We start from the raw sequence: 13,285 nt of genomic DNA, 5'->3' as shown, positions 1-13,285 counted from the left end.
CAGAGCCTCCATCCTTTACCAGTGATTGTGTACACACTGAGTGAATCATACTGAATCTGTCGCGTTGAATGAGTCGTGTTGAATTGAAGAGAGCAGTGTCTGTGGAGGTGGCTAGCACGCTTTGTCCTGTTAGAAGCACTTGTTGTGGTGTTTGAGTGCTGTGAAGGGCCTTGGACGCCCAGCTGTTTGTACAACACAAGGAACAGAACAGCCTTTATTGTGGACAGAGGACAGTTCATCTCTCTCACCTTGACTCCAGAGCAGAGCAGCAGTGATGCTAAAGCATTCATTTAAGTTACCCTGTGCAGAGTTAACATCAGCTGAAAGTGAATGGATGCAATGTCGTCTCATTTTACAGTACATAGTTATAATTTTTAAACCACTGTGTGTAGAATTAATGTGAACGTTCAGTGGTAGCACCAAATGCATTTTTTTTCAATCTGTGCTTTTTTACTGCAAATTATTGAACCATTGATGCATTTTTTGTGTCGTTTCTATGGTTGTGGAGATGTTTTTCACAGTCGATGCTTCTATCTTGGCGGCTGGTTAGTGTAGTAGTAACATCACTGCCTCCCATGTGGGAGACTGTGGTTCAAATCCCAGCTGTGGCCTACCTCCAGTAGGGGTCCTTAGGCAAGACCTCCTCACGCTGCCCTCCCTGCCCTTGTACTGACTTGTAAGTTGCTTTGGATGAAAGCGTCTGCTAAATGACTAAAATGTAAATGTATCTTGTATTGTGGATTTTATTCAGTCTCAGGACACCAGTGTGGATGCTGTGTAGAGTAGTTAGTTAAACCCAGCAGGAATGACTTGCTAGCTTTCCTGCGCTCTAATCACCGACAGATGAATGAATCACTAAACAGATGAACAAATGAAAGGTTGTACAGAATATGCCGATAGATTTCATGGCAAGTGAGACTCCTCGAGTAAAAGTTGTGCAGCCTTTGGACTGTTCTGGTCAGACCCTCATTTAAGTTACAACAAAATCAGTTTTAACTGATCATAAATGTACTGGATTGTTCTTCCCCATGTTAATTACATCATTCACTCATTCAGAGTACTTTGGAAAAGCATGTGAACTTAAGGGATCACTGGAGCTGGTTTTACGTCCCAGCTATTAAACAAGATGGTTAACTTACTTTTTCCACCATCACTGTGGATCATGAATCAGCGTGTAAAAATGAAAAAGATTATACTTGTCTGTGGTATTAGATTAGGTACATTGCAGATTTTGCTAATTCATGCAGAAAACCACAGTGTTATGCAGGTTTTCAAGTGAGGTGCCAGTCCTTTATTTGCCACACACGGGCATATAACATAGCAATAGAAAGTGACCTAGCACGAACCCCACTATTCCCTCTTTAACAGGAATCTAAATATAGGTTTGATTTCTGCATTCCTGCACTGCAGTAACATTTGTTGGATTTTCTGGCACACAGCGTGTTCGTACAATACAATGAAAATGAAGGTACACGAGGATATGGTGGCCTTTCATTGTTATTGTAAAATAAGTAAAACTGTACATTTAGAACAATCACTTTTCACTGAATGTTGAGACAGTTAAATCAGTTTGCCTGATGTGAACTTGATAATAATATAAATAATTATTTTAACACACCTAATTGTATATTTAATTCTGGCAAAACATGTTTTTTTTCCATCATCTTTCCCTTTGTTCATGCACTGAAGAGAACCGACATGTTCCATCGATTTTCATTAAGTGAAGCACAGCACTCTGCAGCACAATGCAGAGCAGTGGGCTGGCAGGGGATAGACAGAAGGGAACCCTCTGTTTCTAAATTTAGCTTCCAGTGGCGAAATACTGCAGCAGCAGCCATAATCAATGGGCCTACCTACGTCACAGCACAGTTTGCCTCCCCTGCCCACTGATGGAGGGACTGCATTTTCTCTCCCCCTATTTCCCCTGTGATTAAACTGTTCCCACTCCCCCCTACAGGGCTCTTCTGGATCTCTTGCAGAGCTCTGCCTCACTGTCCTCTGTTACAGACCTCTGTACAGCTGAGGACCTCATTATATAAAGACGCCTTTTATAACAGTGTTGAGATTTTGCTGCAGCCAGCCTGATTCTCTGAGAAGGTATGGAGGGGCTTAGTAAAAAACCCTGACTCATCAATGCTCTCCATTCCCTGCAGGAATGCGTGACTGCTATTATAAGACAGGGCACATTTTGCTTACTTTGCAATACTTTGGTTGGTACCCTCTACCTGTCAGGCAGTGACCCTGTGGGTGACTGGAAAGGCAAAGAGAAATGGGAGGACACATACAGGCATCAAACTCGAGTTTTAACTTCTCACCTTTCTGTGCTTTTACAGTCACTGCAAACAGTCAGCATGACAAATTCATACCGTTTATCAAAACGGCACCATTAACTCCAGCCTCACAGCCATCTGCAAAACAAGGATGTTGTGTGGAGCACTTTTTACTGCAACATGAGCCAGCAGTGCTATGATAACACCCTCCATCCGGCCCTTTCCAGCTCACCGTCTCCTCACAGGTCAGCATTGTCAAGAAGACTTGACTCATGAGTGCAAATTTGTAGGTCAAGTTCACCATCCTTGGACTTGATGTGAAAACATTTGTGTGGATTTACTGAAAATGGTCATGTGATTCTTCACTGATGCAGCCTGGGAAGGAACTGAGGACTTACTGACAGCTGCGTTTTGCTTTCTGCCACCTCTCACACACCAGGTGCTCACTGGGCTGCTTGACCTGCACTGTAAATGTTTTGTCATTTCTGAAATAAAAAGGAACATTCATGTAACATTTATATAACTGACACCTACAACTACAAACCCAGCAATGCAATTAGTTAATCGTAAGAACCATTTTTACAGTTTTTGGTTTTTTTTTGCCTATGTTGCTCCAAAGGTCGGAAAAGAAAAAGCACTGTGTAACACAGACACATGAACTGAGCAGGGTTGGTGGTATTTATGAAAGAGCTTTAATCAGATTAGCTTGTCTGACCCTCTAGGTTCAGTTTAGACATATAACATAAAGTCAACTTAAGCGGTTTACAGTAGCAACCGACATAACAAGATGATGTAAATCATGTTTATGAACTTATCTAGTAGCTCCATAGCATTGCTGCTTTTTAAATGTTCTTACAGCATTTATATGTTGCAACAACAAGACGTGCAGTGGTGACAACTATGACAGGAGCCTGTTCAGTGTTTGCCTTAGTGTGCTGAGCCGTGAACGAACCAATAATTGGATATTTGTGGCATATACACCAATTTCTGCTGACACCACAAGTAACAGTCTGAAACAGGAGAGAGCAACTAACCACAGCTGCTGTCCAGCACTGCTATAAATAACTCAGTATTGCACTGGCCACATAGCAGCTGAGTGCAAGAATGCTTTATTGGCATTCACAAATCCCAATGCAGGAGGTGCAAGTCCAGCCAGCTACAGTAGCTCTTGATCAATTCACACAATTCACTTTGAACAGTTCATTTTAGTGGAAAATTCTCAATTTCTAGGTATGCTCTACAGAGAAGCATGCGTGTTAAAACTAAAATTAGTTCAGAGTGCATTGATTAATGCATCAACTTTCTCCTCGGGTGTTACAGCAAGTGTTCAATGCGTTTTTCATTCTTTCCTTAAAGTACTTTACGACTGATCAGCTGCATTGAACAGAGAGCTTTCCAGACAAGGCTGTATGATGGCAGCTGGCTGCTGTTCTCTGTGGAGCTGTGGAGAGTATTTTCAGTTTTATAATCCATTTCACCTTTGATGAAATATTAATGTATACACCGCCTGGCGTACCCCACCCCCACTTTCTTTTTTAAAATACTTCCTCCTGCTGGTAGGAAAACTCAGACAGACAAAATCCAGCAATGATTGCTCGTTTTTACAACACAGCCATGTCTGCTTTAAGAAAGATGGACTAAAATAGCATATAAAGTGTATGTTCGTGTTTTTGTGTTGGTTGTTGGTTTATTATTTTCTTTATATGTGTCTAGATAATATTTTGCAGCATGGTCTTAAGCCAGATTTTTAAAATAAGAACGGCACTAACAGCACACCAACAGTGTGCTCGGCGATCCAACCACCTCCACACATTGCTACATGCATGTAGTCAACTGAGGTTTAAAATACAATTTTTCTCATGATGTGCCTCTCAGTGGCATCAGAGCCAGGCATCAATCCAATTGCAGGACTGGTGTTGTCAGATATTATAAAGCAGTTGGAGAGACGTAGGCACAGGATGACACTGGCTGCAGATATATGGCATGAAACAAAATCCTCAAATGACACGCTGTCAGAACAACAGACCATCCCTGTCCTACATGCAGTAATTAACATCATACAATGGCTTTCTCTCAGAGGATCTAGCTACGAGTACTATCAAATTGAAATGTCAAAAGTCTCAAAGTCTTTGCACCCACTCAGTGAATGGTGGTTGTTTTTCTCTCCTGTCTAACCTTGTGCCAAATAAGGGTGAGATTACCAGTGATCAGAGATGTGACCTGTGACTTATGTGGCTAATTTTGTTTGGTTGTCACCCACAACATTTTGCTCTCATAAACGAACAGATACAGTAGCAACTCCAGCATTGATACTGGCCACATTATTGCAAGAGTGTTCATTCTGTGAACAGCATCAGAAATAGATTTTTAGATAGGTTAAATCTGCTATATTGGCTAATGTATCTCATTTGTTTCTCATGTAATCAGACTAATCTTTTAGCCATGGTAAAGACATGACTCCCAGGCAGAGCAGTGTTGGTCTGTAAAGTGAGAGGTGCACAACAAAGTCTATACTGTGGTGTAGATTTGAATAACTCAACATCTACCTTATGGATTAGCATGAACTTTTTATTTCCAAAGGATGACTCCCACTGATGTTTGGTACATTTTGGTACATTTTCCTCTATCGACATCAGCAGGTTGACATTTTAGTTTTTTGCAAAATGTTGACAGATATTGAACGTATTACCACTACATTTGGTAGAGATACTCCTAATCCCCAGAGGAGGATTTCTAATCACACTGTTGATGGTGATGATGGCAATCAGGGTCATCTTCATATCTACCTCAGATTAGCATGTTAGCACACAGAAATTAATAAGTACCTCAAAGCACTGGGCCTAAAAAAGCCTCACAGCATGGCTGCAGACGCTTCCATAACTACATACAACAGATATAAGCCTTAGCTCACAGGGCCACCTAAAGTTTCCTAATTGTGCACATTTACTGTAGACTATAGACTAAAGTTTATAGCTTATGTAACCCCATAGCTTTCATCCAGGACCATGCTGTTTGTAGTCGCGCCCTCTGCCCTGTGCTCCCAGCAGGTTCAAAAGCCACACACAATCCCCAACTTGATCTGTGGAAAGGGTTTGCCCTTTAGCGCACGTTTGCCAACTCAGACACAAACAACTGGTTTCCTAGATAAAGGATTGATTCTTGGTTTCATGTCTGAGTCTTTGAATGTGTAGTATTTATCTGTGATCAATAGCACAGCGAGCCTTTGAACAGATAGAGTCTTTAAAGCAGCTGGAAGACTCTTGAGTGGTTTACTGAGAGTGACATTTAGTAAACATTACGTTAGAGTATCAGAAGATGCTGGAAATATATATGGAAGAGGAATTATAATCATAGTGACAGTCTTTGATATGCGTGTGACCTAGTAACAGTGACAAACATTTCTTAAACAGGTCAACTCTTGAACAAAACAAAGTTACATAAATACTGAGCTTCTGGTAGGCTGTCGTTAAAGCGAGTTCCTTTAATTATTCCTGGCAAATTCCCCCCGGCTGTCCCCGCGCACACCCCCGTCTCCCAGGTCTTCCCGGGCTCACTTAGACTCCACATCCTGTGGAGGACTGTGGAGCTCCTCTCCTCAGGCTCTGTCACTGAGGGGAAGCAGCGAGGGATTAGGATACACCTCAGTGGGCAGTAGCTGGCCACTGCCTGGCCCGTGGCAACTGACTCACCCGTTCTCCTCCACTTTTCACGGGCTGACATTCCCATCAGCCCCTGCTCTTACAGGCAGCTCATTTCTTTGACATGCTGGTGCAATGAAGCCAATGAAGAACTTTTACCTCTGACCAAAAAGAGTGGGAGAGTAGTTGCTGCAGGAGGCTGTGACTAAAGGCCCATTAGGATTGTTTGCTAAAATAAAAACAGGCTGACTCATTCTTGCTTTCAAGGTTTTTGGATTTTGTTTTTGCCTATACTCATAGCACCTACATTTTCTAATGTAAAAGACATTTGATTTATCTTCTTTTGGGTGAAGGACTTCTCTGTGAACTGAGGCAAAATTCAATTGACCTGAAATGTTTTGTGCTGCAGAACACACATCCTACTATAGCTCTGCTCCATTTAGCACATCGACTTCCCTCAGCTTCCAGTATTGGCATGTAGTCCTGTTTTATAAGGCCTCAGCGATACCAGTCACAGCTGAAGCCACCACAGGACAAGAGATTTCTTTTAGATCTGCACTCCCTGTCATTATTTTCAGGGATGTAGACAAAGGTTGCAGCTAATATAAGGTTTTCGAATATTTTGTCTTTGTCATAGCAACAAATTAAGTTGTTTCTGTCAACAAAATGATGTGTCCTTCATTAAAGACAAAAGAGAGTAGAGCAAGAATCATGTTCTGGCCCGTTCTTGACCTAATGATTTACAGTACCTTAATAAAGAATTCACCCCTTTTGGAGGTTTGGATCGCGATTGATTAAATTTGTGTATTATGTTTCAGCATTTATTGGATGTTCCAGATTATGTTGTATTTGTTCTTCAACCTTGAAACATTCACTGCACTGAAGTCATCTTTGTTTGGCTAATTTTGTGACATCTTCAACCAAATTTGTATGCACCAGAGATGACTTATCTGGGTTACTTTAAAGGGGATAAAAATTTACTTTTACGTCTTACGTGTATGTCTGGATACCACAAGCTGAGTCTATACTTTTGTCCAAAATAGACTTCCAATTAAAGGATCAGTTGTCCAATCAACATTCTTACTGGTCATTGTAAAGCCTAAATGCCTATGACAAAATCCTTCTCACATTTATTGTAACAGAGCATAAGAATAGCAGTTGCAGGGACAGCAAGTACGTGAGCAATCATTTTGACAATTTAAACATGATGGTAGCTTGCCCTGCTGCCAACCTCAGTAATTTGGAGGATGAGGGTTTGTCTTGCTCCCAAAAAGACACAGTGTTCCCAGTAAATGTCACTTTTTGTCAGTCAGCACTTTAAGCTCCTGACCTGGTCAGAACAACATCTGATCTGATTTTCTGCTCTCCCAGTTTGTGTGGAAGGTCTCTGCTGCTGGTGTGACTTGTTTAATCTCCCAGACGTTAGAGTCATATACATTGTGGTCTGAACCACTTCTGCTTCATCATGAAGGAGTTACAGTATTATAAGCTCTTTTTCCTTTTTTCACAAGTGAGTCGTGACCGATGTCTTTAATTTAACCTGTTCTGTCAGGCAGAGTTTTGTGCAACAGAAATTATTTTTAACACCAAAATATTTTTAAGGTCAGTATTATATATGTATATGTGTTAATACAAAAACTGCATCAGTTGCCTTTGGATATTCTTCACAGAATGCTTGATGAAACTGGATTAGCCTTTCTAATGCTAAAGCAGATACAGTAGCATTAGTATTTGTAATTATATACTAGATGAATTAAAACCTGAGTCGTCTGATTCAGGTTTGATCACAGTAGCCTACTGTGTGTTAGTTTAGCATTGCTGCTACTGTTTTCCTACTGTACCTGATTCAGGGACTGAAACTGGCAACTTTGAAGCTACATGGTTAGGACATCACCAGTTTAGTCTATAACCCATTTAACTTAAAAACCTAGAAGAGATTTAGTTTTTTAGACAAAACATGGAACCATAGTTTGGAAAAAAAGTGCAAAAAAGTACGATAGTATACTGTATTTCCTACAAGGCAAGGTAAGGCTTTTCTTAGCAGTAGCTTGACAGCTGCCTGGCAAATATAGTGACAGTCACTGTGCCGGGGGTAGGGCTGACTCTCAGAGAGTAATATGAGGAATCCTGATATTTAGATTATATGGAAGGCTGAGAACTGACAGGGTAGATCGGGTTTTACCACCATATCTTGTTAAACCGTTTCATTCATTAACACATAAATCAATAAGGACAGAGGATCAGCAACAGTGTCCCTGTTTGTTTTCATTCATTCTGCGACTATACTCTTCTTTGTGAACTAATTAGCCACCAATAGGTCAGCTATTTTGATAACAGTTTAAATAATGTATGTTGTTAAGCATGCATTGTTTTTTCCTCTGCATTTCTCATAGTCATCAATAGTCATCGTCTGTTGGCCAGACAAAATAAGTAATGTGACTATACCAACTCATATTCTGGTAGGTTCTGATGGGCTTTTATATCTATTTGTAACATTAATTATTTGTAGTCCTAGCGTCTGTACAGATCATCCATTAAATATTTAGTTTACCTGTCCTGCTCATAATGTGCCCACAATTATCTGATGCCAAACATCTGTCGCTGCATGATGCAGATAGTGTCTTTGCTTTATGCCTGGTTTCTCAGAAAAAACTGTGAGACCATATCACATACTAAACTGTCTCTGTAAAAAAAAATTAAATGTCAACTGAGTTAAGTGTGTGTTTCATGCAGAGGCTTCCCCTTTGTGTTCTGGTTAATAGAGCTGCCCTATTGTAACACACCTACCCAAGCAGCTCCCTGCGCCCTCCTAGGTGTGCGTGTGAGCGTGTGTGCGCGCGTATAGGGAATCTCCTCCTCGGTCCCACCCCTTCGCAGTAGTATAGTGCATGTGGTAAAAAGGAGGTAGGCTGTGCAGCACCACCACTCACTCCACTCAGCGCAGCTTCGAGCGCTCAGCATCCTCCAACCGACGCTAATCTCTCTCGAAACTCTAGGAACGTTTTAGCCAAGCTCTGTATGTTTTTCTTCTACTTTATCTTTTTTTTGCCTCATTAAACTGGCTCTGACGCGTGTATCCAACGCGCAGTCTTACTTCTTTCCCGATGTGGAGCCTTAAATGTAATAAAAGCAAAACAAGCCGCTTTTTGGACTCTAGGTGGGACGCGGTGTTTGCGTTTTGGATGTGCGGATCTTGGCGCTCTGCGCACCGACTCAAGCAGCCGAAGTGCTAGTAGTCCTGAAAAGACTAAAAAGACTTTGGGGGTTGAGGACAGAAACCCCCAGCAGCGGAGGAGTAACAAAATGGTCCAAAACGTAATTCTGGTGTTTTTCCGCAGGAGGCTGAGCCAGAGGCCGGCGGTGGAGGAGCTGGAGAGTCGGAATATCCTGAAGCGTGAGTATCGACAAACACTGATGATGATGATGATGTTAAACAACAGTCTGTGTGATGACAAACCACCATACTGTGGTTTCTGTTTGTGCTACCGAAGAGGGAGTTCAGATAAACCTGTAGTGTTTGTGTGTCTGTTTGTTTCTTCTGGTCTCCACTGAATTGATTAATAACAGGTTAAATGCATTTTGTTCAGAAGAAGTTCTCTGTCTTTTATTACATAATAAATAAAGTATACAATAATAAGGCTTATGTGAGGGTTTCCTCTGTTTTGTTTGTTAATGGCACCAATCAAGTGGTGATAATAACTTGCTGGAAGCTGTAATGAACTATTTCACACATAACATATAAGTGTGAGAATTATTAGTACTTTTAATAATAAAATGATTAATTATTTTAGTACCGTCTAAACTGCTGGACCACTGTGAGACCACAGTTTTAGCTTGGTTAATCTGGAATGTGTCTCAACCCAAATGCCATGAACGCTGAATAAATCTTGTTTGTGTTGCACAAAGCTTTGAAACTTCCAAGATATTGAATTTAAATCCAGATCTTCAGCGTTGAAAAAAAAATTAAACTGCAAAAAAAAGTCTGGCTCGGAGCGGAAGATGTCATGATGTCAAAAGCAAAACACTGCATCGCTTCCTTATAACTACTGTAGCACTGTCACAGTAGTTCTGTGATTCCTCACTCTATTGTGTCTTTTCCATCAGGACTCCTACTATTTAAAATGGCTCCCATTCGTTGTTCCGCTGATAACACTGTTTTAATTATAAGAATAGTTTGACTTCCTCAGGGAAAAGGTGTCAGATCGTAACAGTTGCAACTGAGAAAGTAGTGCCTCTGTCTCTGAAAGTATGGAACAATTATGAAACAGCCATTTCAGACATGCAGTCCCACATTTGTACTGAAGTGTGAGTCCCAGTTGAGACATGCCACCTGTGAGCTATGGCCAGCTCTGTGTCTCATTGCTGGCCCCGCCTCTCTCTGTGCCATCAGGACACTCACCTTAAACCACCAATACATCCACTGATAAATTAAAAGCCTTTTGTGAAAGTGCAACTGATTGAATCACGTGTTCCTGTCGTACCTTGTTCATCCAAAGAGTGAAATATACCCAGACGACAGCATGTGCCAGCTTTATTTTAAGCTACCAAACTAGTTCAGCAGTTCAGATTCACTATTGGAGTGAAAATGAGAGAGATTAAAAATGAATGAAGTGACATGTAGTGATCCTTCTGCTGTATTTAATGAACATAAATCGCAATAGTGCTTTAGTCTGCCCACTCTTGCTCTCTAACACACATTCAGCGCTGATACAGAGTTGATGTCGGTGCATGAGCCCTGTCCCCAGCACTGCGACAGGTTGGCTAAGTCAATGTGAGGATGATCAGACATATTAGCTGTGTTAATCAAAGACTTTGTTAAGTGTCCAGCCCAATTAAAAAAAGACAGTGACAGACTGTTTACCAGACTGAGAATCTCCAAAGAATCTCTATTCAGTCTTGAAATCAATGAGTGTGACTAAATGATGTTGAACTGCTTTTTGTTTTTTTGTCAACAGAGAGAAATGACCAGACAGAACAGGAGGAGAGGAGGGAAATCAAACAGCGGCTGAACAGAAAGGTAGGCAGATGCTGTGATTTGAGCTATTTCCTAAAATTTCATCAATTTAATCCCACATTTGGGCAACAGACAAGCTCTCGTGGACTTTGAACAAGTTAAAACACCCATCTAATACTCAGTGTGCCGTTGTTGTTCTATCACCAATCTCTTTGAATGCATTGATAAGCCGATGAAAGGCGCCACTGATGGCTATATTTTTGTTCTTTCTCCAGTTAAACCAGCGGCCGACGGTGGACGAGCTGCGAGACAGAAAGATCCTGATTCGTTTCAGTGACTATGTAGAAGTGGCCAAAGCTCAGGACTATGACAGGCGAGCTGACAAGCCCTGGACCAGACTGTCAGCTGCTGACAAGGTAGCTCTAAAACCCCTCTCTTTAGTGTTTTGACATGTTACACTGTTCATGCAAGTTGTAGTTTGTCTTAATTAATGATATAATTAGAAATTCTCAGGAGAGGCAAACAACTGGTACCTCATCAAGAAGTGTTGTGGGGGCTACTTATATTGGCACATTTTGCAGTGATTAGTATAAACGACATTTAATTTAAACTTGCTGAACCCTGCAGAAACTGTGTCTCATGATTATCACTGTCACATGCTTAGATTGTGGGTTTGCACTGCTCAAAAAGCAACACTGACTATTCCTCTAGATAGAACCCAGTTAGACTAACCTAATCCGTTTATCATAAAATGCACCTAAACAGCAGCTGTCTCTCCATTGTCATAACATCCTCGTTTGAGCCTCACGACCTGACCGTTGGTGTGGGGGGGGGCTCACACTTGATGTCACTTTTGTTCTGCAGGCAGCGATACGGAAGGAGCTGAACGAGTTTAAAAGCAATGAGATGGAAGTGCATTCTCTGAGCAAGCATCTGACAAGGTAAGTGTGAGCCTTCATTGTTGTCTTCTCTTTTTTTGTTCTGCCTGCTTTAATGTCTGCGGATTATGTCTAGGAGGGTCATTGTAACATTGTGCAATAACTCTAAAGGTCCATTATGCAGTTTCACATCAGTAAAAAACACACCCTGCAGAGAAGGGCTTAAATTTAGCTGCAACGGGGCCCCTTGGGACGAGAAAGTCCCACCCTTTTGCACCACCTTTTCACTATAATGAATGTTCGTACTTATTTAGCTCAAGTTTTGCTTGTGTCAGGAATGTCTTTAGCTAAAAAAATGAATTAGTCAGGACAGTGCTTACCAGGAGCCTTTCTTTGCAGAGAGGTCATCTGCTGCTTTTAAGAGCAGTGTCCACTGGGCTAATAATAGATCAGAAGATTGATAAAACCCTGGTATGTGAATATTTTAGCTCACACTTTCCCCACTTCTCTGCCTTGCAGGTTCCACCGGCCTTAGCAAGGTATCTTCTGTGAAGAGTTGCTGATATCTGGTTCTATCAGTGAAGACCTTGTGCAGAGTCTTCCAGTGTCCTGGTGCACAGTCAGTGGGTGTCCTGATATTTGGGTCCAGCGAACCTTGGAGGCTATGTCTCTAGAAATGGAGCTGCAGGTGGACAGGGGCGCATGCAGCAAGCTCCACTTTTGCTCAGAGGAACATCTCCTTAACCCTCACTTCACCTTGTCACAAGAGCAGGAAGAATCGAGGTCATGTTTTATCGCCATAGACAAGCAGAGACTTCTTTTTGTAAACTGACTGACTTTTTTTGATGCCACAGGGGGGTAAATGTGCATGTGACAGAGTCGTCAACCAGTCCCACTCCAGTATCTGTAGTCACATCCCAGAGCTGTGTCTGAGTCTCACAGATTCAGTTGATGAGTTTTGTATCGACACTGTTAATGTTCTTAAGCAGAAACTTTGCCTGTGTTCAAGACAAAAAAATCCCTTTGTAAGCACTATTTATTGTCTGCACAATACAGGTTTTCAATTTGTAACAAACATTGTTTTGTCTTTGTGTGTAGCTTGATTTTTCCAGATCATCGATTGAGAATTAGTCTGATGGATTACTGACATCACAAATGGGTTGTTCATCCCTTCAGATTTGTCTGCAAATAAACAATCATTGTTCTGTTTTAGTAAGCAGATAATAAAATTGTAGTCACCTTGTTGCATCAGACTGAGCAGTTCACAAAGTGCAGCCAGTGACCTGTTACTTCTACACAGCATCATTTTTAGGACATTAACTCCCACTGTTAAACAGGCTAGTTTGGTTCAATCCCCTCGGAAAAACAAGCTCACTTGACTGCATTTGTCCATTTTAGAGCAAGTTGTTGATCTACTAAGTGTTGCTGCTGCGTGACACTGGCAAAAAAACGAAAATGAGTGAAACAAGCCATTGTGTTTGGCTTACTGAGATTTGGCATTGCACTCGTCCCTGAGCTCGTTATTCCCACCAGACACACTAAATG

The 13,285-nt window shown here is 41.4% G+C and overlaps 1 protein-coding gene across 2 annotated transcripts in view; it reads left to right on the top strand.

Moving 5' to 3' along the window:
• phactr3b (phosphatase and actin regulator 3b) overlaps window positions 1-12,912 on the top strand; it is a 44,520-nt gene extending 31,608 nt beyond the window's left edge. For both annotated transcript variants that reach the window (XM_026347116.1, XM_026347117.1), the window contains exons 9-13: window positions 9,247-9,302; window positions 10,864-10,925; window positions 11,138-11,278; window positions 11,727-11,803; window positions 12,260-12,912. In XM_026347116.1, coding sequence (XP_026202901.1) covers window positions 9,247-9,302; window positions 10,864-10,925; window positions 11,138-11,278; window positions 11,727-11,803; window positions 12,260-12,275 — 352 coding nt within the window. In that variant the 3' untranslated portion in view covers window positions 12,276-12,912. The remainder of the gene's footprint in view (window positions 1-9,246; window positions 9,303-10,863; window positions 10,926-11,137; window positions 11,279-11,726; window positions 11,804-12,259) is intronic.
• The last annotated feature ends 373 nt before the right edge of the window (window positions 12,913-13,285 follow it).

The sequence above is a fragment of the Anabas testudineus genome, chromosome 5 (assembly GCF_900324465.2).
Source record: "Anabas testudineus chromosome 5, fAnaTes1.2, whole genome shotgun sequence".
In the NCBI taxonomy this organism is placed as follows: Eukaryota; Metazoa; Chordata; class Actinopteri; order Anabantiformes; family Anabantidae; genus Anabas; species Anabas testudineus.
Note: the sequence above shows the minus strand (reverse complement) of the source record. Positions and strands in the feature narration are given on the sequence as shown.